The following is a 25,970-nucleotide window of genomic DNA, read 5'->3' on the forward strand; positions in this document are numbered from 1 at the left end:
GGCCTGTATTAATTTAAATAACACAGTAGAAGTCACATATACATCCTGAAAGCTATCATTTTAGCTCCTTGTACAGTGTGTGTGCTGCTTCTATCATGTTCTGAATTTAGTATGACACGCCGATCCTCAAACAGTTCAGTTATTCATGAGGATTTATCTTTGAACATCTCTCGGCGAATAGCTGTTTAATAAAAGTGTCGGGCTCGTCCTACAGATGACGTGACTTTACGAGGCGACGCACGATAAAACCGCTGTCACCTTCTGAAGTCTGAACGCGCGCGCGTCCCCCGGTAACGTATTAAAGCATCGCAGGAGACATTTTCAAACGTCACAGGTGACAGCACGCTTCTATTCGGTCGAGTTCTTTAGCCGCGCCGAGATGCAAAAAAAAAACTATAAAGCAACGTCACAAATGACGAATTACACAATTATTCTTGAATGGCTGCCGTTTTGAGCTATATGCAAAGCCATTTGGCACCCTAAACGTGAGTTATTATTCTTCAAAGCAAGCTATACTTAAATGATAAAGTGATAATCAATTCCTTTGACTATGATGCCTCGCTTGGAGCCTGGGGGAAAAACTACTGATCACTTCTATTGGTCTGCAAATGATGGTACTTACAGCATGACAGATGGCTGGCAGGAGCGCTGTGTAACTTCAGAAAGGTTCATAATGTCTGAAACAGGCTACCATTCGGACCCAGTCAGGCAACAGAGGAATGGGCCAATATTTCTGAGTGAAGTGGCATTTTAGCCGTATTTATCTGAACATCTCTAAACCAAAACCATAGGCACTAATAAAGAAGATGCTGTAATAGCTTTTGACTGGGTCCAGTCGGTCTGGATGGGGAATGAACTGTCCTATGCTGAAATATTGTGGCCAAATGCCATTTGTACAGCCTGAAAAGTGGGGGCATTTATCCTGACTGTCAGTGCTTGGTCATAGCTCATAGTCCTGAATGATATCTCCCAACTCACAGTTGCCCCAATACTCACATTTCTCGGCACTGAGAGGGGAACTAATGGATGGTACTGTCTGAAGGCACATAATTTAGAGCATCTTCTGTCAAATCTTTAAAACACACAGCTCTACACAAGCCAGCAGACACAGTGGAGTGCATCCAACGACACCAACCCTGCACCTCGCTGCCACATTGGGGCACTGAACCAGGGAGATTCATTAGAAATGGCTTTTGAATTCTCAAAAAATCACAGAGGGGTACTGGTATCAGTTGATTTAATGCTGAATTTGGATAGTGTGTAGTTTAGTTTTAGTCTCTTTAGTCTCAAATGGTTACATGCTTATGTACAAGTGTACACAGTCTCTATGAAATTTACATCGGCGAAAAGTACATTGTCAGATTAAATAGATGTTTGTATTTACTTACATTAAAGGTACTTTTCACCCAGTTCATCATTTTACTCACCCTCATGACATTCCAAACCATGTATGACTTTTTTTATGGTAAAAGACTGTATGTATGGATGTGTGTGTGTGTGTGTGTGTGTGTGTGTGTTCAGTAATTTGATAACATTTTCATTTAATGATATATATTTTCTTCACTTAAAAAAAAGTTGCTACCCATTTTTATTTTTATATTTTGGACCCCAATTATATTCATATGGACAAAATAGTACTGAGAATTGTTTTCTAAATGTATCCTTTTGGATAGTGCAGAAGAAAGAAATTCCTACAGGACGTAAATATAGTGTGGTGCTATAGAAAATAATCTCTAAAAGAGTTGTAAATGAAGCCAGAATCTTAAGTTTATTGTAAGTAAATATAAAATCTTAATTAATTATTGTGTGTTCATATGCTGTTTTGCCTTGTTGACTGTGCGTATTACAAAAATTAGACCGCATCCATCTCCGGTTAATGAGAGCCAATAAAAAGACCAATCCAATCGAGTATTGATTATTGATTAAAGCTTATCATTGGCATTAACATGTCTAATAGACTCCCAATCTCTTTTTCAAACTAAAGCAGAAGTTCTGCACCTCAAAACCAGTTCATTTTTTTAATCTTGGTTTCTTTTACAAACTATTTCTATAACGCCATATAATATTTTACCATAAGGAAATGACCCACCGCCCAGTGTTTTCTGGAGCCCACTTTCTACTGTAATGTTTATACAATTGGTCCAGGTTGCTTTCCACATCACAGTGGTTAGTATGTTTTATTTATACTCCACACAAGTTGACGCTGTAACAAGGAAGTACTCCATTACCTCTGTGTTCTGTTTCTGAAAGAATAGCCCCTCTAGTATTATTCACTTTCCCTGAACTCTGCTCTTATCTTGCGATGTACCCAGTAGGCCTTGTTAGTCACCATATGAAGTGAGTGGCCAGGTCTTAATGGGAGGGAGGAATGACCCTCGACCTCCTTGACCTCTTATCGATCTCTGGGCCTACTGCAGCTGGGCCTCTCTGTTCCACTGCATAGGGGGAGGAATTTAAACAGCACATATTGTACCATGCCAGTGTGCAGTTGGGGAGATCATTAATTAACATGAAATTTACCTGTACAACAGTGACAAATCTACCGAACCACGGAGCAGCACAGAGTTCATGAACACAAACATGGAGCTCACATAAAGGTGCTGCAAAAAAGAATAAATAAAGAACTATAGATAAACAAAAGCCAATAAATAAATGTATCTGTCTGTCTAAATTCTCAGTTGTTTGACATCTGGAGGCTGATGAAGTGATGAATAGATTATGAAGAGCACTGAATAACCTATAGCAAAGCCCTGATTATAATCACAAAAACAGTTTGGTTTACACAGCTGTCTATTTATTTATTTATTTATTTATTATTTGTATTTTAGTGAGTAAATGCTCACATATTTGACCTCCATCTTATCATATTCATCTTCACATATAAAACCGTTTATTACAATTATTATTAGAACAATATAAAAATATTTAATATATTTTAAAATATAATTCACTCCTGTCTTCCAGTCATTTAAAGCTGTTATTCCAGTCTTCAGTGTCACATTATCCTTCAGAAACCATTCCAATTTGCTGATTTGCACCTCAAAAAAAATATAAATAAAAATAAATAATAAATAAATATTTGAAAATTAAATCCTTTGTACACTACAGAATTGTTAGTTTACATATCTTTGTAATTGTTTTTAAAGAATTTCTGATTGAAAATTGTTTCTACTAAAATTAAATGTCACTTTTCATAAAATATATATACATTTCGCATTTATTGGCAGATTTATACGCCTTTAGAATCATTTTTTTTCACTGTTTCCGTTTCTGCCTTTCACTACTTTTCTTTTTGTTCTGCATTTTGTGAGGCTTCTTTTCTGTTTTTCTTTGGGTCTATCACGACACTGTCTCTTCTCTTTTCTAGATCCTATCACTCCTTACACATTCACAGCTCTTCTTCTTCTTCTTTACATCTTCCTGATATCAACTTTTTCTTCACCCTGATCTTTGGTCCAGTCCTGCCTGTAGACCTGTAAAGAATTGGTTTTGTGGTTTTCTAAAAAATAAAAAAAATAAATGTTGTAGGCCACATTGGGGAAGTAAGCCGCTAATGTAAGCATATAATAGTTTTCTATAAATAATCAAATGACAACATGGCCGCAATGACATCTTGGGACTGTAAAAGAATATGTAGCCAATTTTAGTGCTATTAAAGTGAAATAGAGAACAAAATATATAATAGGTTGAAGGAAAGGTTTCATTTGGAACCAGGGAATAAAGGCTTTATGGCAGCATAGGATATAGCCACTGCCAAAAAACGAATAGAATTAAAGCAGGAGGAAAAATGTGCAGTGCATAAAATCAATCGGTCGATAATTGGCTCACTTCTCATGTGTGTGCAGGTGGGTGGCCATATATCTTTTCCTAGGAGCTCTGATTTGATTTGCACTTATGTTTTTACAAGTAATCAATGCTTCTTTTTGACCACATAACAGACTGTGCCTTGTATAGTACACTTTCATTTTGAGACAGTGACAGCTTGAAATTGACACACAGCAAGATAAATAGTATAAAATATAACCTGTATTTACACTTGGGCTCATGAAAACCATATCAGTGGGATTTTAAACATATTATTCCTGTTGCTTTGTTTTTGTTTTAGCATCATGTACTGTAAGAAAATGCAAACTTTATCATCATTGTCGTCTATGTCATCATCATCCAGCAAGTCATCATAATCACCACCTATCAGGGCTATCATCATCATTTATTCCCATTCTAAATTAAGCTAATTAAAAGAATTGCCTGTGTCTGATTCATACACCCATGTCTGTAGGCAGTGACACACACAGACCTCCAGTGTGTGTGTGTGTGTGTGTGTGTGTTTGATAGTTATAGCAAGGGGAGAGAACAGCATTTAAATTTGGTTGCCATTGATTTGTGGTCCATGTAGGGCTAGACTGATATTTATGGGCAGAAAATGCCCCTCTGCCCCCAGGACTGGTACAACTCAGATGTGAGATCCAATATGGCCATCAAAAACATATGATGTGAGGTGAATAAAAAGAGTCTCTCAAATCAAATTTCAAATGGATGGTGACACTAACAAGGGCTTTTAATCTGTAATTCAAGATGAATTCTATACTCCTCTGGATCTCATTCGATTTTTCTATTAAGCAGTCCAAGTGAAGTAGGCTTTATTTAGCCAGTTTCATTTTTAGAATAAATCCCTGCGAATGTCAATCATGAGTACTTTTCCATAGAGGTCTTTCACTGTCTTTTATTTCTCTCTTTCTCTCCTCTAAGACGACCCCCTCTCATTGCTCCCTTTGAGCGGTGGCAGTAGCAGCTTAATTATGTAGGAAGGTAGGAGATCTTTATTCACTGTGTCCATGCTGATAGCATCTCATTCACTCTCTGTATTTGAGGTTTAGATTTTATCTTGACAGGCTGGCTAACAAATAGGAGTCATCCTACACCTGCACTAGGAATCTGTACTGGTGCTCTGGACAAACGTTATGTGTCTATAATATCTAATGAAGTTAATATGTTGCTTGTAAAAACATCAATAAATTAATTTGTTAAATAAAATAATAAAATACAATATTTAAATATATTTTGCTGTATTAGATATTTAATGTATTTCTATATTAATATAAATAATATATTTTATTCCTTTATTTATATACACATATTTTAGTGTATATATATATATATATATATATATATATATATATATATATATATATATATATATATATATACTGTATATATACTGTATATATATATAATGATATTTAAATCCACGATATTCCCTACGAGGAACCCCTTCCGGAGCATGACAGCTGCTATTAGCATTAGTCCTCAGTTTAATTAAAATGCATATTTAATAGCTAATGATAATAATAAAATTAATAATGTTGAAGTATTTATATGTAAGCTTGTATCTGAGGACATGACAATGAAATTAACGCTCCTATAAAAGACGGTTTGAATTACTGTACTCAGTTTGTTTGATTAATGCACCCCATTACAGCGTGTGTCTCTGTTTCTTCTACTCAAGATAGGTCGGTTGCTATGGCCACATTTATATGTGATCATAAGTGGCACTGAGTGACTGCTCACCATCTCGGCTCCAAACAACGAGCAATAATCAACTCATTAAATAACTTCCCCCCTCCCCATGTACCCCCACGCTCATCTAAATAACAAATATCAAGCTCTCTCTCCTTTCTGCCTTTTTCTCCTCTCCGACCTCCCCTCCTTTAAACCACATCTCATAGAAATGTATTTATATCTCTATATCTACAATCAGGGCTGTGAGTGGGGAAAGAAAGGGAGAGAAAAAGTGGGTTCTGTCAGAAGTGGTGGGGAAGAGTGTGAAAGTAGCCGATTTTCTTAATACATCCCCTGGGAGCAGATAAGTCTATCAATCTGTTAGATTGGAAAGCCATTAGGTGCCCTTTTTTATGCTTCTCAAGCTGTTAAAGCAGAGCAGATTGATTGTTGAGCCTTTGATGGGATATGCTGATCTAATCTCACTGTGCTTCAGTTTGCAATAAATTACACAATTCATTTCCCCCCATTTAGGGGAAGAAAATGACACCTCCAGGCACGCCTGGCCTCTCCGGGCGAAACAGCACACAGAAGCTATTTTATGGTGCCATTTAGCCAGCAAGCTTTCAGCCAACCAGGCCAACCATATCTCGCTCTCTCTCTCTCGCTGCTCTCCTCCCCCCAAAAATCGAAGCATAATCAAGGTGTATGTTTAGAAAATTTATTGTTATAATTTCCACCCATAATCTCCTCCATTTTCCTGCAGCCAGAATGAAATAGATCATCATCTGGGAAAAAAAAGGTGTTGGGGGATGGGGGTGGATGGATAGCAGTTTAAAATTTATCGGTCTTTGATTCTCAATTATAGGTGTTTATGACTTCATCCGTCTTCAGCCACCTCAACCTTTTCCATTATGGTGGAATATTATTTGTACGGAATCCATTAAATTCACAAGGCAGGACTCTAATGGCGGGGCTGCAGTGCTTTGCAGAGGGAAAAGTTTTTTGAAAGGTTAGCTTTAGCAAAAGCGCTGCTGTTATGACACCAGAAATTGCTTTATTGATGGGCTTCTTCAGAGCCTGAGCGTTTGGGCCATTTGTAACTGGCCCCATATCTCTATCTCCCTTCAGACACTGATGAGAAGCCCCTGCTGCCTCAACCCGATTAAAGCACTGTAATGACACACGGTCAGAACGCTTGGCCCAAGAACGCTCACACCTGGCTATTCTAAGGAATCACCTGTGTGTGTGTGTGTGTGTGTGTGTGTGTGTGAGAGAGAGAGAGAGAGAGACAAAGAGAGAGAGAACCTGGACAGGTGCTCCAAAGCCATTCCACAAATTCAGCCATGTCAGAAAGAATGAATGGGGTCTTTTAGCTCTTGGTTGGCACAAGGAAGAAACAGATCATTGCATCGATGTAGGACACTCAGGGTCAGGGGAACCTGTTGAACATATCTTTACCTGTAAGCAGCATTTACAGTTCACAAGGTGTCAGATACCACATTTTTGATACTCATACCATACATAATTAGCACAATAAGCATGATTACATAAACCATACATTTAACATGTAACTAAAGAGCCTTTTCTATTCTTTATCAAAGTTTAAAGTGCTAGTTCACCAAAACTTAAACTGAATACTATTTCTATCATAGCTCTCAGTGGTTTTAGAATTAAATGACCACTTATTTATTTCCACTTTCTGTGGTAGTATCCTATGAGCGTAGATGGGCAACCTTGGTCCTGATGGTCCACTGGTGATCCAGCTTTTTGATGTGAACTGACCTGTGACCCACTTGGCAAGATCTTCCTCAAAGTGACATTGAATTCTGCTCTTTTCTCCACACCGAATGAGCATTTAATATCTGCTTGCTGATACTTGGCTAATTGGCTAATCACACTGTAACTCAGAGCCTCTAACTATTTCTCAGCCAATCAATAGCTTCACCGTTCCAATTAAGGTGGGCCAGGTCAGGGGCAGGCCACAGTCAGTCCTTTACAACTTTAATGCCATGTTTAAATCCATTGTGTGTATTACAGTGAGACGAGCAGCCTGACCTTCAAGCTTTTAATGCCTCGTTTCAATAGTGGCGGACATTAATGCACTGGGAGAGAGCATGCAGTGGTCATTTTGTATAAGTCAGTTAAACAAATCAAGAGATTTTAAAGTGAGGGTGATGATGCTATTTAGAAAACTGTTTTAGCATATTAATGAATTTGGCATAAGCCTATATGCAGTTATCCACAGCAACTTAAGGTGCATTCAGGGTATACACATTACTAGTATGGCATCTTTTAATTCTCTTATAATGGTCATATGAATACACAGATCAGTCTGTGTCTAATAGATCTATATCAATAAATATCTCCATAGAAAATCTGGGTACCCCAAATTTAAATTCCATTTACAAAATAGACCTTTAAAATAATTATAATGCTTTTTATTGATGTCATAGTAGCTTTGGCATAAGATCCAACAGGCGTATACACAATCCAGGAGATAAAGGTTTAGAATACATCCATTGCAGATTTTTCACCGTGTGGTGCTTTTCGATTTTATAGGCTGCTCATGTCTTTTATCACAATTTCAACCAGACGAGAGAAACACACAAGATATCAAAACAAAAATCTATAAATAACACGTGGGCAATTACAGAGCGAAGTTAGCGGTGTTGTTGGGTCATTGTCACCGCGCGGCGCGCTTTTCTCATCTCCAGGGCTCGTTAGACGATGATGATGGATGTAAACCTATAAAGTATCTAAACGGGACCTTTTAACAAACCATGAGCAATACTATCATTTCTTTAATAGAATCTGCTGACCGTGTCATTCCGTTCTGCCATTCGTCATTTTCCCGGTAAAATGATCAATAACGCCACTCTCTGAAATAAATAATCTAAAAGTCATGGAACATTATGTCTTCCCACCAGGCAGAGACACAAAGAGCCGTGACGAAGAATAATATGAAATATCTACACATAGTCTACATGACACAAGCCCTTAATAAAGGCATGCAGCGAACACTGACTCTAGTTTGTAAGGTCCGTTATTCACGGATAAAACTCTTTTATGAAACATTCGTTTGCTGTTTAGTTACACTCAATGAATTAGTCCTGCCTTAGACCTTCTAAATATCATTGTGCTTTTGGTAATACATCTGTTTTATTTTATTGCAAGGTGTTAAAAACATAGCTGATATATTTTGAAGATGTGGCTGCTATCAAAAATCTTTTTTTTTTTTTCTTTTTTTTTTTAGAAATATTTACATTATTTGTAATTTAGGATAATTAACAATCTTACAAATTATGGCAACTTTGCATAGAAATAACATATATTTGTAACATAATTGACCTTTCAACCAAACACCTGATGATGGCGCTAGGGAACGATTTATTTGATCTTTGATTTTGATGATAAATGTGCAATGAAAGTACACTTGTAAATGATCAAAAGACCGTTTTAACTGTTGCATGGCATATTTTACTTGGTCTTCATTTAATTTTATATGATAAAACTTAAGCTTCTTACAAACTAAATTGGGTTTTTAGCTGCTATGTCAAACTGACTCAATGTTTGTCTTGACCAATCTAATTTGACTATTTCGACAAAATAAAACTAATCCTATTTACATGAAAAATAACATTGGTATTTAGAAAACTATTATCTGTTTTGTTTCATGCCACCACTTCTGACAGTTAAACTAGCAAAATTCGGATCACGTGCCATCTTAAAATTAACAGCAGTCATTAATATCATAATCAGATGTGACAGCAGTTCTGATTAAATTGTAACTCCCATGCATTTACTCTTTAAATGTGCTATTACTATCATTAGCAGTTATATGATTAACAACAACAATAACACTGCTATTGTCATCATAATCGCCGTTTTATTATGTCCAAGACTAAATTACTCTGTCGATCTAGCTATATTGTCAAATGGCTTAGTTTGTCTTAGTACTTTTTACAGCTGCAAGATGGATTTGTTTGGTTTGCTGACTTGGCTTACAGTCTGTTTTGCAAGCATGCAGTAATTCTCTATAACCCGTAGAGGACGCTCTCGTCTCGTTCAATTAGTGACTTGTGGCGTCAATTTCACTCTTGTTAATAACTATGGAATCAAAATTATTTTTTCATAAGACGACACCAAGAAAACGGCTTTGATTAAAGATGGACGTTGGCAACTTGATGACAGGCTATGTGTTCACTGATGTTTTTTTTAAGTGACACTGTGCTGCTTGCCAAACAAACTCAACATTTAGTAGCACCAAATGTATGACTTCATGACCTACTGGTTTAATTTTTATTTGCTGAGATTTTGTGCTTTATTTTTTTTTTTAGTTCGTTTGTTTTATTTTAAACTGTGCTAAACTGTAGAATTATACTTAACCTTAAAACAAACGAACTTGAAGTCCATAAAGTATTAATATTTCGAACTCTGCACGTATTGATGGTAAATAATTACAAATTAAAAATAATAAAAATAATCATAATCATAAAAACCTGTTCGAACGTTTAAATTGATTGCAATGAAAACAAATTAAATATTTGAGTTTAAAACAGTAATGCTTAGAAAAATGGATGGATGGATGATTTTGATGAAAGAATGATTTTTTAAATACCTACTTTGCCTAAAAATTACCTGTGCAAAAATAATGATAACTTTCCATATTGTTTACAGTATTATATACAAAAGGGTTTCATACAATGTTAAAATGCTGTAACATTTTAGTATAGCTAGGCTACTACAAATTCTTGTTTAAGTAGCCTATAGCTAGGCTACATGTACATTATTTGCATCAACAATTCTACTATTCGACATAGGCTACTTGGGTTTGACTTATGCTTTAGTTTATTTGCTTATGTATTATGCGAAAAAAAGAAAAGAAAATTAAATTTTCTTACAACACTGGCACAATTTCTTCTTATTCATTGGTTCAATTCCATCTATCTGCCCCTAACTGCAGTTTAAACCTGTGTATCAAGGTTTTATGCCCAAATGTAGAAGGTCTATTTTTTTAAGATACACTGATAAAAAATAAAAATAAAGTCAACTGTAACTTTGCAATGCTCGTGGCCTACTTTTCGCTATTGCCTTCAACCGCGCACCGCTCGAGCTAAATCCTTGTTCCTTTGTGTTAATGGTTCGTCCTCATTTACCACCTAATTGGACTATATAAGACCAATGACAGAAGAGAACTCTCAGCCCAACAGCCAACGCGAAGGGTCTGGGAGGCCCCTCCTCTCTCCAGACTCTCCACTTCCCATCTCTCCCTTCATCCCATTTGCTATTGTACGTGCCCAATCGCCGTATACTTTCTGCATTTAACTCGGGTGACATTTTTATTTCATCATTAGCATCTGGCGCCATACGGACGCAGTGAGCATCATTTTCACCAAGGAACTCTCGGAAGATGATAAGCAAGATTAATATTGTTTATCTCGCTCCGCATTACTGTCTTTCGTTTTAACGTCAGTGCTGACCGTAAACAAGTTCCCACTAGTGGAAGAGTTTACCAAGGACCTTCAAACTGTAACCTTTTTTTTCCCTAGATTTTTTATTTTATTTTATTTTATTTTTGTATTATTATTATTTAGCCTTTTTCAGAAAATAATATAACCCCGAATTTCAAGCCAGCATGCCCGAAACAACCCAGGATACATGTCCTTCGGCGAAAGACTCTCCATTTTTCATTAAAAATCTTCTAAATTCTGACAGTAAGCCGCCAAAGCCTAAGCCTATTTTGGCATCAACTAAAGCAGGACTTGATGGCAGCTTCTCGTTCTCTCAGGTTGGGGAATTAAACTTTCCTCGCTTTGAGTTTCCGACCCAGCGCTTTGCGTTACCGGCTTATCTTGAGCGTGCCTCGGCGTGGTGGTACCCGTACACACTCAGTGCATCTGCGCATCTCCACAGAGCGGAAGGTAAGGTTTGAGCTCTCAAAACAGCTTTTTGTGTAGTGTGCATTGATTTGTTATGATTTATCGTAAATATTAGCGTAGCTCTGCTAGCAAATGTTGTTGCATACTTAATGCAGTGTTAATGAGAAGCAAGTCACCCCATAGTTTGGAAACTGTTTCTGGACATGTTATAGCCTAAATAATTTAAGCTTACAGTTATACATTTACATGAGCTGTTTTCGTTCTTTATAAATATGAAAGTGTGGTGTTTTGAAATTATCTTATTTTTAAAATACGATGTTTAAATGTGAATACATTGAGATTTGGACAGTAGGCTACGATCCACACTTGTTTGCACCTGTCATGTGGCAAAGTGACGTGACCTGTGAACTTGATATCAATGTGTTTCTGAAAGAAAACGAATGCTAATTTGAGCTCTCCTACTGTAGCAGCACAAAAAGCGAGGGTCTCCTCACCGATCACAGGCAATGACCGAGATTCACCCGAGCTCGTGCTCAAATCAGACCCGGATGCCAAGGACGATGAAGACGACATCAAAAGTGGAGACGAGATTGTCCTCGAGGAGAGCGACACTGAAGAGGGTAAAAAAGAAGGCGGCGTGGACGACTGGAAGAAGGGAGACGACGGCGCGGACAAGAAACCTTGCCGGAAGAAGAAAACTCGCACGGTGTTCTCGCGGAGTCAGGTGTTCCAGCTGGAGTCCACCTTCGACATGAAACGCTACCTCAGCAGCTCAGAGCGCGCGGGCCTTGCTGCCTCGCTTCACCTCACAGAGACCCAAGTCAAAATCTGGTTTCAAAACCGCAGAAACAAATGGAAACGTCAGCTGGCCGCAGAGCTAGAGGCCGCCAACCTAAGCCACGCAGCGGCGCAAAGGATTGTGAGAGTACCCATCCTGTATCACGAGAACTCGGTATCTGAGAGCTCCAACACAGCGGGCAACGTGCCCGTAAGCCAACCGCTGCTGACCTTCCCTCATCCGGTTTACTACTCGCATCCCATCGTCACCTCTGTGCCCCTCCTCAGACCGGTTTGAGAGGACTAGACATTACTTTTTCTATGTAACTATGTGACTAAAGCTATTTTACAAAGACTCGAGAAGAGAGAAAGAGAACAGGGGCAAATGAAACCAAGAGACGAATTATTTTTTTTGAAAATAATTTAAAAAGAAACATTGTACAAAGACGCAATATCATGCATTTGAGTCCTACATTTTTTTTTATAACGCATAAAAACTATCCATAAAACTACAAATGAATAAGGCGAATGTTTAGAGGCCTATATTTCTAATGTTGATGTTGGTTGGTGGTGAATTACAATGACTTTGTTCATTTCCTGTCATTATTATTATTGACATTATTATTACACCTGCTACAGTTTATCTATGACTATCTCAAATCAACTTGTTGATACGTCAAAGCAAAGGTTTTATACACATGGTTGAATTTCTTTATAACACAGAAAAATCTCACAGCCCTGGCACGGATGTGCAACAGGCTACTACTGTCTATGATCTTAATATTAAGACAGAGTAGGTTCTTAATTTAAAAAACAAAAACCGATGAAAAAGATTTTGGTTCCGCGTTCAATGGACAATCATATAGGCTATATCTGACAGAAATTAACCCACAGTTGAACTGAAGACACACAGACACGAAGAATAAAAACTTTTACTTTTATCTATATTATTTACAGATGTATATTTTTTCTTGTACAGATTTAACGAACCAAAACGAGGAAAGGTGTCATTTGTACAGTAATAGCTTTTTTACATTGTATTGCTGTTGTGAAATAAACGGAGACTTTAAGTCTACATGTCTTGAGTGACTAACCTGACTTTGTGGCACGACTGCTTGAGGCATAACGAGAAGGCTTCTTTGATGTCTCACAATTTATAATGTTCAAGTGTGACATGCTGCATGAATAATGCACTCGCATGAATAGTGATAAAATATGATTTTCAGTAAATAATATAAGCTAGGCCTATATGTAAAATAAGATATTAACATGGGAGACAAAACTGACATAAGATCGCGCTATATAGGCTAATAATTTTAATCCCAATTAGAGGCGGCGCAATGTAGCCTTTATAACTATTTTAAAATTATATGGAAATAGTTCTGTATTACCTACAAAACAACGAATGTAGCCTATGCTAATTAGTTTATTTATTAATAAATCATGTTTTTTAGTGCGCTTTGCTAAACATAAAAAAAAAAAATAATTATCCTTTTTTTTAAGCATATCTTATTCAGTACGATGAGCTAATTAACGGTTCAGCAAACTCGGAATTGTTTCACTAACTTCCAAACAAGATTAAATACCCATTACCATTTCAATTACAAGCAGGTGCACCTTTAAATCTGGCGGACTCTACAAGCGATGATTTGCAAAATTGCGTTGTCAATAAGACCGTATAATTATCGGTGAGAGCTGGCGGAATTGCATTAAGAGTTTGTGTGAGGGAGAGAGTGTGTGTGTGAGAGAGAGAGAGTGTGTGCCTGTATGATTGAGAGAGATAGAGAAGGAATAGTAAAAACCGTGCTCATTTGTTATGCGTTGTATTTTAGGTGTAAAAGCGTGGTCAAAAACGTAAGTAATGAGTTTACTGCTGGTGCTGTAAAATGCGTGCAGAAATTTAAAAACGACCCATTTAGCTGTAGCTACAAACATTAAGCCTACTTTTCCACTCAAGTCTATATGGCTTTATATAGCCTTGAGTGAAAAAAAAAAAAAAGTAACGATCCGTCTAAAATGCTCAGATTAACTAATTTTTATGAATTAAATGAAGCCGAATAGCATAGTTTGTCACAACAATTACAGAAGTTCTTCAGTCAACATGCAGAACTACACGCTTAAACAGGGACCAGTGTCGAGAGAATTTTAATATGGGTCAGTCAGACTCATTGACAAGTAGGCTACTGTTCTTCCTATTGCACTCTTCCTCTGTAAAGTCGAAATCAACTCTGCGTACGGTCTGAGCACTCAACCAAGAGCACAAATACCGCCGTCTAATAATCATAACTCCTTTATTGACATATAATATAATGCAAGCTCAGCGCGAGCCCATTACGCTGAATTAATAGATCGCAGAGGCATTACCCAGACAGCAAGCCAACATTGAATAAACATTGTTTTTCCATCTGAATCATCATTATGGTTGATATTGAAATTTCAATGCAAAATAAATGTTGAATCAACATTATCATATCGATGAAAACCTGATGTTATTAATGTTGATGGCAACAATATTGGAACAACATTGATCCATAGTTATCTTTATGATTGATTAAGCATTGATATTTGGTTACCGGGTGATCCCTGAATGTGTTGAAAAGTAATTGATTTATATTGGACAGAGAAATGATGCTGTTGAAAAGTCATCGAATATAGTTGACCGGGAAATATGATAGAAAATGCATCGAAATATAGTTGACCGGGAAATATGATTGAAAATCCATCGATTTTTGGTTGACCGGGAGATCAACGGGTGGTATACCCAACGTACTGCACCGGACACAGCTCATTTCTGGACCCTTGGCACAAGCGTACAGGTAAGCTTGCTTAATGTTCGATATGAATCCAGACAGCACAGGCACGCGGTGTGTTTTTATACAGTCTGTGGGCAGCTGAAGAGACTGGCTCATTTTCAAATAATGTTACCGTTAACTTGTTTAGACAACGGTCACGGTAAATTAATGTTAAAGCCTTGAGTTTCCAGCAGTTTCTCGGAGGGAAAATGTAAAAGCAGTTTATTAAAGAGAAGTCCTGACTGCTTTTTCGTCGTGTTTTTCACTCTTTTACAGGCTGCCAGAAAGAATCCGTCTCTATAGTGAGTGATTATTGAATGAGGCTGTACATTATAAATGTAATGTTTTAACTCGAGATGTTTGTTTGTGTGAATGCTGTGTGTGCGCTGAGTTCTGCGCGAGCGGGGAGCAGAGTTGCCATGGAAACGGGGCGTCAACACAAAAACCGTTACTGGCAAGCAGTAATCTCCGTCTCTTGCTGCGGTTTACGCTGTTTTAGGTAAGTTTAGTCGCTAAAATCACACAGATATGATATACAAATGTTTCTGACAAGTTTCTTACTTGTTATTGATATGTTTCAATTAAATTTATTTTATAGAAATGGTTTAATGTCTTCGAAAAAGTCCGTTAGCGTCTTAGCAGTTTTCAGGTAACGTTAGGCTAATTTTGAGCTCTTGTTGATGAAACTCTGGGCTTTTCATCAAACATTCGTGTGTGTATGAGATATTATGATGGCTCTGTGAATGTTGTTTTGCTGGTGATTTGTCAGTGTTTTTTTTGGAAAAGGCTGATTTACTGAATCGATGACGTCACTTACACTGAGAGTGTAACGTTAATCGGCTGAAAACAAGTTCACATGAGTGTTTATATTTCATGATAAACAGATATTAATACAAATTGTTCTGTGATTTCAGGAGGACAGAAATAAACTATACAGAACAAAGTGAAACTCCAAGATTTTTGAAAAGAAAATTGGTGAAATATATTCTGAAAAAGGCATATTAATGTATTTCATGAGCTTCTTCAGTAAATCTGTATTTCTAAGTCAGTATCTCCCTTCAGAAATGTTGCTGAAGGGAGATACTGACTTAGAAATGCAGGTGAACTCATGAAAATAAGCTCATGAAATACATTAATATGCCTTTTTCAGAATATATTTCACCAATTTTAAGGAGTCCCTGACATCAAAACGTAAGTCACACTCAACCTAAAATTAAAAATATAGATTCTGTTATTTTAAGATTATATTATTAGTAGTAGAATTTGTATATTACATATGTTATTATTGTTGTTATATATATTATTCTGTCTTTTATCTGCATTTTACCTCTGCTTTATCTTGTTTCCTTCTAATGAACCTGGAACTGCAGAGTAAATATTGTTGTCTCTGTGTCAGATTGCTTGTTTTGTTCCTGGACTCTTCAGTGATGATGAGCAGAGTCTGAGTGAACCTGCTGTCAGACAGTGAGTACCCTGAGTACCCTGGGGTTTCAGTCAGGGCCTTCAGTAAGCAACTGAGTCAAACAAAATCCTTAATGGTTAATAGTTACTAGTTAATATATTATTAATCACTTATAAATCATTGAAATGTCAACATTGTACTATTATCTCAATAAACATTATAAATAATTTACAAAGCTTTCTGCACCCCCTAATCTATAAAGTGTAAACTACTCATCAGTTGTACTCATCGGCTTTCATTTGCTTTTGGATGTTTGCGTCACAAGTGATACAGCATTGTACTTGCACAACTATTGTACTTCATTTTAATACCCAAACCCGGACCTCTGACACGCCAGGCAAAAGTTCTACCACTGAAACATTTGAGCTGACAAACATATATATTGTAGCTTGATATTCACTATAGGAAGAAAGTGCAGCATAAAAAATAGCATATTTTAGCATTAAAATCCCTTTAACATGTATGGTGATCTGAGAGGCCGGGGGAGTCCAGTTAATGGGGCGTAATTCATTAGCTTTAATGAGAATTGTATATTTTATAGGCCTACATTAAAGTGTATTTCGTTTTTTATATTTTACATTTATTTCTTGAATGCTACTATTACATCAACTGTAGCTGAAAAGAATCAACCACTGTATATTTAATTTGTATATTATGTTGTTTATATTCTTTGTTTTTATATTTTTAATAACAGATTGGTTACCTGAGTACATATGTATAAAGTACAGTCACACTGTATGATTGTGAATTTTAATTGCTGTTTTTAACAGAAATTTTTGTCTTTTCTGTTCTTTTACAGATCACTATTGCACACCAAGTAAGCAAAACAATATTTTTGATTTCATTTTATTTTATTTCTGCAAACAACTTGCACCACTTGCAATTGGTTTTCCAGCCCAAAACCTCATCAAAAACTGAATGCAACGGTTTTTGTCTATGATTATTTTGTCAAAACATCTTTTGTCTATGGTAACTCTAATCTACATTAACTATTTAATTAGTATCCAGTTATTTATATTAAATTTGTGGTGTTAACAACTACTTCTGAACCAATAAAATAATAAACATAAACATTTTTGAGTCAATTGGCCTCATACATTTTCCTTATGAAAGAGGTCACTGCAAGCTAATCCTTTTTGCCTCCCTTTAATTCGAATACATCCATGAACAGGCAGTTTTGAAAAGTGCTTTGAATATAGGGGAAATATGATCTAGCCTTCAACACGAGGACTTATTGCCTTATCCGATCATTGAAAAATCATAGGCCTAGGCTATTGAATTTGTTCAAATATATGTTCTGTTTAACTTAAATGCTAAATTTGTTTTGCATTGTGATTTTATCTTCTGTTTTAGATGCTCTTACTCAGCAGATGGGGACAGCTACCATCACCCAATTTTCACCCAAAAGTGTCTGCGCTATGGGCCAGACCGGGCAGGAGGGACTGGACGACAACTTATGCAGGCATCAGATGACAATGAAGTGTAAATAAAGAGTAGAGGCTAATAAACAGGAATTTGATTTTAAATAGTGTGGTGTGTTCTGTGTTTTATACAAGATTTTAAATGTTCTATTAATTTTTAACATCCTGGCTGTAGATAAAGCAGGCTATTTAATTTATGGCATTACATTTAAAATTAACATTTAAAAATGATTGAAATTCCATTGAAATCACGTTGATCCTTAGTTCAGTTGAAATTTCAACATTGTTTCAATATTCCTGATAATTGAAATACCATTGAAATTCCGTTGATCTATGGACAGAATTTCAACATTGTTTCAATATTAAATCAGGGTGCAAAATGATGTTGGATCAACATCAGAGTTCGATGTTGATTCAATGACTTAATGTTGACAACGGGATGTTGATTCAGCATAGTTTCAATGACTGTTTGCTATCTGGGTATCGCCTGTCGAGTAGCCTATTGATCGGGTAACGTCTGTAAAATATTGTTTCAAATCAAGGGCATTGTTAACAGTTCTTTTTTCCTATTGGCTTACTGATGACCTTCATCCACTGTCATAAACAGAAAAAAATATGTAGCCTATAACTCGATAATTACCATGTGACAATATCTTTATGCAAAGAAGAAGGTGGGGTAAACAGATAAAATAGCCTACTCTTTGCACATTAGAAGACAGAACTAGAAGAACAAAACTTTGAACAAAAGTGCATTTAAACAATCCCCTCACATAATTTGTTCAGAAGTCATCTCTTTCTGGCTGTAATTATTCCTGTTTGCGTAATAGTGTTTTCTTTGTGAATATGACGGGACTGTCAGCTTATCAAAGCCTGGCTATTCAAAACGGACGGAACGATGATTTAACAATTTCGATCAAACACAATGTTTAGTTAGCCGACCTCACATTTTCGAACGGAAAGGATAGCAGTTCACTGCGTCACAGGATGAAATGACAAAATGGACTATAATCTGCCCTATTGAATTATCTTTCACTGTGTAGGGAAAATGTTTTTCAGAGCTCTGCAAAGCACATTTACCCACAATACACAACGAGAACGTGAACTCAATAGTGTGTATAACGCTAGAGAGGGAGCTTCCATACCTATCTTTGCTTATTACTTTCTCAAAATGTTTTGGTGTTTTTCAGGGAGAAGGATCTCTTCTTTTCTTGACCTACCTTGTCTATTTGCCTTTGTGATTGAAAGCGAGCATCCGATTTCCATCAAAGTTATATTAAGTGAAACATAGGTTGCGGGGCAGCCTCTGATTGAAACAGTTTACATTTTAATTGTGTTTTTAATTTGACATATAGTTTCGGAGAGGAATGACACCACAACGCCGAGGGGCAGTCGATTCGCTTAATTTCTCCCTCAGGGATTGATGAGTATATCAGAGCAGTAGATTGAAAACCCATTAAGACTCAATGGTTAGGTTGTTAATTGGATCTTGATGAATAGAAGCCCTTGGTTGAACTATACTGATCCAATCTTCTTGACTTTCTGTTTTCCAATAAATTACCCAATTCATTTCCCAGTCGTAGATTACATAAATTGTACACCTTCAGGGCTTGAGCTTCCCGCCTGCTCTCTCTCTCTCTCTCTCTCTCTCTCTCTCTCTCTCTGCAAAACCATTTGAGGAAAAGACCAGCCTCCAAATCTTGAATGAAAATCGAAACATAATCAGTGTTTATACTTAGAAAATTTATTGATATCATTTTCTCTGGTAATTTCCTTATCTTAAAGTTGGACATGCCATATATCATAATACACACGTGTAAAGGGGCCCTTTGTTTAATATTTATCGAAGCTTGATTTTCAGATCAAATGCGCCCATGACTTCATCTGTCTTTCTAACGGAAATTTTTTTTTTTCAGAGCTCGATGTGTATGTTTGGGAAAACATACACATCGGGATAATATTGCTCATAATCAATAACAGAAATACAACTTTTGGGATTAAACGCATCTTGATAACACACACACACTCAAACGCGCTCATCAATTTAAACAGCCTTCAAAAAGTTGTGACAATACCACTCCCTCCTCCGCAAACACGTAGAATATATAATACTGTGAGAGGCCTACATTTCTGGTGTAGCCTTTTGTTTTTGTTTAATATGTCTAAACGGCCTTTAAGCCATCCAGCCTCGGCTGACAGGCGCAGCGTATAAAAGCGGCTCTTTAACGATCATTGCGGATTTCACGCCTTATGTGAATGTGCCATAAATCGTAGGGCCGCTGTGAACTAGACCCTCATATTTTACGCACTAAATGGCTATATGTGTGGGCATATGGTCGCTCACAATAGGTCTCTTTAACAACCGTTCCAAACAGAGTTGCAGATTGTGACAGTTCAACCACATCGTTTCCATCATCGTGTGCAAACTAGTGCACGTGTCCTACTTCCAGTGGCTTACTAGATCAAACTCAAACCCATTGATATGTTTACGTTCTAGCTTTAATCTACTTTAATCAGACACTCTTCAAAATTAAGGTTCTTTAGTGGTTAATTCAACAAGCACCATTTTTATAGTTATGGCTCTAAGTTCTTGACTGAAGTTTTTTTCTCCATATAGCCTATATTAGATTTTATTTATTTCATTGTTTTTTTGTGTGTGTGTGTGTGGGGGGGGGGGGGGGGGGGGGTATAGGCCTATAGATTTTCATTACAAAAATAATAAATATAATTGCTATTAATTATTTTAAACCAAAATGTAACTGTTTTTCATTGGTATGGCACAGTTAGTCTGTGGTTGGGAGACCCATGTGTGCAGGGCATCACTGCCGACCTTTGAATTGTGTAGTCGGGATCGCTCAACCCCGGCTCCCTCTGCTCCATTAGGTGTCCGCGATCTGTCACCACGACAAAGCCAGAGCATTTGTTAAGTGTCGCCAGCCTTTAGAAAACGCTAACGAGAGCTAATGTGGCAGAGCCACAGCTGCCCTCGAGACACGAGTCAGGGGTGGGGCGATCGCACACCCCCAATCAATTAGTCAATCAATTAAACAGGGTCCTGCCCGCTCCAGCCGGCCCGTAGAGCAGTAGATTAGCCCACCATAATGATCAAATTAATTCTTAAACGGAGATAATGGACGTGGAATGAGTTTATTATTTTCAAGAAAAATTAGACAGGATCCATTATTAGCTCCTAGACTGCGTGTTGGATTATTTTATCAATTTGCCATTTATAGCACACGACTAGTGGAATTTAAAACGACTGTTTAATAAGATATATGATTTTGAACTAAACCATGGATTCAGATGACTTGTGATTATGAGGTTGGTTATTGTTGTACGCATGTAGGCTACTTGAGAACTATATGTGCTTGAGATTGCTCGTGCTTGACACTTCTATGGATCAACAGCACGGTCATCTGCGCAGTGGGCTTTTGTGTGAGGACCACAGTCTACAGTGAAATGTGTTTAAAAAATGCTTCTGGATCAGTTAAGCTCTCAATTGCACGGTCAAATATTGTGACAATCTTTTGACAAACAAGCGTTATATTAAAGTTAAATGTTACATTTGTTTGAATTGCAGAGGCCTGTTCACTTGAGCATCCAATACAAGTCGAAGTCTTGTATCAATAAATTATAATAGACTAATTTCTATACCTCTATACGTTATCCAGTAGGCCTATACAAAAATATTACGTCGATATAGCAGTAGCAGGAAATTACTTAAATTAGAAGCAATAATAATATCAATTTATCAAAGCGGAAAACCAGAGGCACATATGACAATGAATAATTATCCATCCCGTAGTTTACAGAAAGCTATTAAAATGTTGGTTGTAATTTCTCGTTATACAGTGATATTCTGCAGGCAAACGTCCGTCAAGTAGTCAAGTTGCGAGGGAAAATGACAAAATAATGTTGACGATCCTACAACTAGACCGCGAAAAGTGCAATGTTAACCATTTGGGGTAAATTTACAGTGGAATAAACGGCAGTTATGAATTTTGTTGCGCAAAATACACAGATGCTCTATATGAGAAGACGTTTTGGTCAGTATATTTTACATTTCCTAACTCTGTGTGTCCTTTAATTATATAATTTTAATATACCAACATATTTAAACTCTTTGTATTACATTTGTTACAGCAAAATGTAGCACAACAATGGAATGCCACTTTATTTATTTATCTCTTTTCAAAATGGGTCTCTCCAGCATCTGTGCTCAATAAAACACCAGTAAAGTATAATTAACATAAAATGCTTAAATGTGCATTACTGATAACAAGCATATAAATAAAAATAAATAAATAAAAACTAAACAAATATGACGGTTCGCGCAGGGAATTCAGAGAATGTCCCTTTCCCAAAAAAAATTTCCCTGAAAAGGTGACACTTTTTAACTTGTGTGTTTTTTTTAAATAATAATCTAGAGTAAATGTAGCCTATTGCTAAATATAATATAAATGCGTAAATGCATGCTTTTTTACATTTATTATTTATGATATTTTACAATAAAATTATACATCTATCAAACATAAGATTGTTTTCCATAGCTATATAATAAAGAAACTTACAGTTAGCCAAAGAACAGATTTGCACAGATGCATTTTTCATTCTTTTCAAGTTAAAACTAAAAAAACTAACTAAACTTTAATTTTTTTATTTTTTTTATTAGGCACTCCTTCGAGCGCTCTGCACTTCTTGTAAGCCACTGACTAACTCAATATTTATAAAATTTGAAATATCCGGGCGCGCTTTGAGCGCGTGATTGGCCAGCGCCGGTCTTACCTACATGCAAATGAGGGCACGTTCCACCCGCCTTGAGACCAGAGCGCGTGGAAGTGGAGAGGAATGCATTCGAACACTTTTGAGCCCACGATAAACAAGTTTTTTTTTTTTTTTTTTTTACCGTCCCAACAACTTCCCAAACCATTTTTAAATTAGAAGAAAAACAAACCTATGTTTAGAGGAACTTATTACTGCGTTGGCATTGTGTCATTTTTAGAACATTTTGAACTGTTATGAGGCGACAATGAATAATTCGGAGGACAGCGGAAGCAAGTGCTCGCCTGCACCCATTTCAAGCTTCACGATCCAGTCTATTCTGGGCACCTCCAACGAGGGAGTCCGGTCGGCTGGAAAGGACAGCCCCAAATCGCAGCCGAGGAAGCGGACGCTGTCCGTGTCATCGGAGGACGACTGCAGCGCCGGAGAGGACTCGGGCGACTGCTACTGCTCTGAGCCCGGTGTACCAGAGTCCTGCAACCAGCATCAGCCTCTGAACTTCTGCCTCAGTAAGTGACGATACCGCCAATTTCTTTATTATTATGAGACAATCGTTAGGTCAATATAGACCATGTTCTGATGTCATGATGTTTAGTAAGAAATTCACTTTTATGAAACGTCTCACTTCAGAAGCAGCCAGTATAAAACATAAACTGTTTTTGTCAATATTGTGACTGTTTTGTAATGTTGTCCCAATTGCAACCGCTAGAAAAAAACCCAGTAGTGTTTTTATCCAACATATCGCGCCTCAGTGAACATGGGAAAGGTCAAATAATTAACCGAATTTAATCCAGTCTGCTAATTGATTATGCCGGCTTTCAGAGACAACGCTGCATTTCGTCAATTGAGCGTTAAATGTAACACGATTTAATTAATACCGTGCACCAGTACTAGTCATACTGTATTGTTTATTTAACAGGGCACTTGTAACCTTTCAACAGTCGATCAAACAGTCAGAGTTCAAATTTAATGAACTCTTGTGTAAAGCATCGAGTAATGGCTTTGTTTAGCCTAATAAAAAAAAATAAAAAAATAACATCGAGTGAATTTGATGACGGACGATTATTCAAAGCACTTTTTGTGCCACACTAAAAATAAACGTGTTTGCAGCCATTTATTGAATTCACACATTAGTTATGCATATTGTTGATATGGAAGAAGAAAGCTTTATATAATTATTAAAATGACTGTAGGGTCATTTTAACTGCACAATCTGACGAAATTGTTGTGTTGCATTGGATGCAGGTGCCACAAAGGGACTTCTGCCTGTGCAGAATGGGATCGAACGCCGGCCGCATTTGACACCATCCATACTACCGGATTACAAAGAGGAGCAGGAGCGAGCGTGTGGCCAAATGTCTCCCGTTTCTGAAGAGAGACAACGTGATGGCCAGGACAAACAGAGCAGCTCCGCCAAGAAGAAAACGCGCACCGTCTTCTCTCGGAGTCAGGTTTATCAGCTCGAGTCCACGTTCGATATGAAACGCTATTTGAGCAGCTCCGAGAGAGCCTGTCTCGCTTCCAGCTTGCAGTTAACGGAGACCCAAGTGAAAACGTGGTTTCAGAACCGGCGGAACAAATGGAAACGGCAGCTCTCTGCGGAACTGGAAGCTGCGAATATGGCGCACGCATCGGCGCAGACTTTGGTTGGGATGCCCCTCGTTTTCAGAGAAAATTCGTTGCTCCGAGTGCCGGTTCCAAGGTCCATTGCTTTTCCTACCCCACTGTATTACCCTGGAAGTAATTTACCAGCTTTACCGTTATACAATCTTTACAATAAGATTGAATATTAACTTTTGCCCACAACGAAATCTCCTTGTTAAAGGAATACACATTATCACACACTAAAACGTACAAAATACACATTTAACTATGTTTGACAAAATTCATGTCTATTTATACCTCTTTATTTGGTGAAAATAAATATTTCTTATTATGCAGCATTTAAACGAGTCTATTTGTAAAACACAAAAGCAACACGGTTCTGTACATGTCCTATAAAATACACCATGTGTATAATTATTATTTTGTACTTTTATTTACATTGCTGTCCCCCGATTAACCATCTTACACATTATGAGGAGTGAAAACATTGAAATAAAAAATGTAATCATTCGATTCCTGTCTCTAATGAAAACATGATTTGGAAAGAACACAATGTTATTATTATTATTATTATTAATAATAATATATTGCACTGTACTGTATTAATTGAAAAGAGGTCTATTAAATAGACAATGATCGTTAGTAATCCAAGCTTAAAAACTGCAGTAGCACATTTTATATATAAACTGCTTTCGGTTTCGTGTGTTTATCAGCTCAAGACAAACATTTGTGTAGTGACACTGGGTCATGTAAAGTGTCCCTAGTTGATGCTTTCGCAATTAGGGATAATTACATGTTGCTTGTCACACGAACACGCATTCAAACATTCTCGGAGACAAGCGGAACGTCAAAAGCGCAGCGGGGCCTCGGAGAAACCGCAGTCAAGAATGACAATGCTCGCGGTGCAATCTGATAAGATGCTCCCGCTGTCAAGTTACAAAGGGTGTAGTGGTTTCATGTTGCACTGATTCCATGTTCTCTATACCTGCCACGGAGAAAGTTCATTATCAACACAAATAAGTACGTTTTTCCCGACATGATGACAACGGTTTGAATGCCATTTCGAAATATGTTAATTTATGATTGCAGATTAAAAAAGACAAACATTTTTTAACGGAATCTGGAGAAAAATGCTGTTGCGCACAAATAAATACAATTAAATATGAAGCACTACATTTAAAATATAGTTAGATTATAATTTAAACATCAGTAAACACCTACCTATTTTTCATAGTTGCTGGATATTTTAAAACAGATTTTGTTCTATTTTTAATTGTGATTTATAGACCAGATTTCTGTGAAAAAAAATCGCACATCGTAATTTATATGATCAAAAAATAAAAATAAAAAATAAAAAAAACATCAGTGACTTCCCTAAAGGCAGGATGAATAGAAGCTCCTAGCTTGCTAGTTACATTGTTGTTGCTGTCTGTTTGATTGACAGCTCAGACCAGAGGTCAGACTGCTCATTATTTACATGGAGCATAGACTTATGACTTTCCGTGTAAATTTCATCCTTTCAGTGTTTTCACATACACTCCCATTCTCCTCTTCACACACCCATCTGTTGGTGAAATGGCTGGTGTGAATTACACATTTTAATAGCACAGCAATGAAAATGATTTGGTTTGAAGAGATGGAAGACAGTGTGGAGCAGATTTGTTGAGATGATGTGTTGTGCCTCAGGATTCATCAAACTTGCCAGGCAGAGCGAAAAGCAGGAGTTATTCAGTTTGGGATGTAATTTATGAGC

General features: G+C 37.0%; 2 protein-coding genes and 1 long non-coding RNA gene across 3 annotated transcripts; all 3 read left to right on the forward strand.

Moving 5' to 3' along the window:
* The first annotated feature begins 10,739 nt into the window (after nt 1-10,739).
* LOC127933462 (homeobox protein HMX3-like) lies at nt 10,740-13,235 on the forward strand. The gene is made up of 2 exons (XM_052530484.1): nt 10,740-11,423; nt 11,849-13,235. Exons 1-2 carry the CDS (start codon nt 11,138-11,140, stop codon nt 12,454-12,456), a joined length of 894 nt encoding a protein of 297 aa, XP_052386444.1. The 5' UTR covers nt 10,740-11,137; the 3' UTR covers nt 12,457-13,235.
* A 1,591-nt stretch (nt 13,236-14,826) lies between these two features.
* LOC127933502 (uncharacterized) lies at nt 14,827-18,308 on the forward strand. Its single transcript, XR_008147523.1, has 5 exons — nt 14,827-15,449; nt 15,865-16,141; nt 16,347-16,414; nt 17,212-17,229; nt 17,766-18,308. It is a non-coding gene; the product is annotated as an uncharacterized LOC127933502 (long non-coding RNA).
* A 4,401-nt stretch (nt 18,309-22,709) lies between these two features.
* LOC127933512 (homeobox protein HMX2-like) lies at nt 22,710-24,692 on the forward strand. Its single transcript, XM_052530550.1, has 2 exons — nt 22,710-23,121; nt 23,858-24,692. Exons 1-2 carry the CDS (start codon nt 22,860-22,862, stop codon nt 24,403-24,405), a joined length of 810 nt encoding a protein of 269 aa, XP_052386510.1. The 5' UTR covers nt 22,710-22,859; the 3' UTR covers nt 24,406-24,692.
* The last annotated feature ends 1,278 nt before the right edge of the window (nt 24,693-25,970 follow it).

Source organism: Carassius gibelio, chromosome A17 (assembly GCF_023724105.1).
Source record: "Carassius gibelio isolate Cgi1373 ecotype wild population from Czech Republic chromosome A17, carGib1.2-hapl.c, whole genome shotgun sequence".
Taxonomy (NCBI): Eukaryota; Metazoa; Chordata; class Actinopteri; order Cypriniformes; family Cyprinidae; genus Carassius; species Carassius gibelio.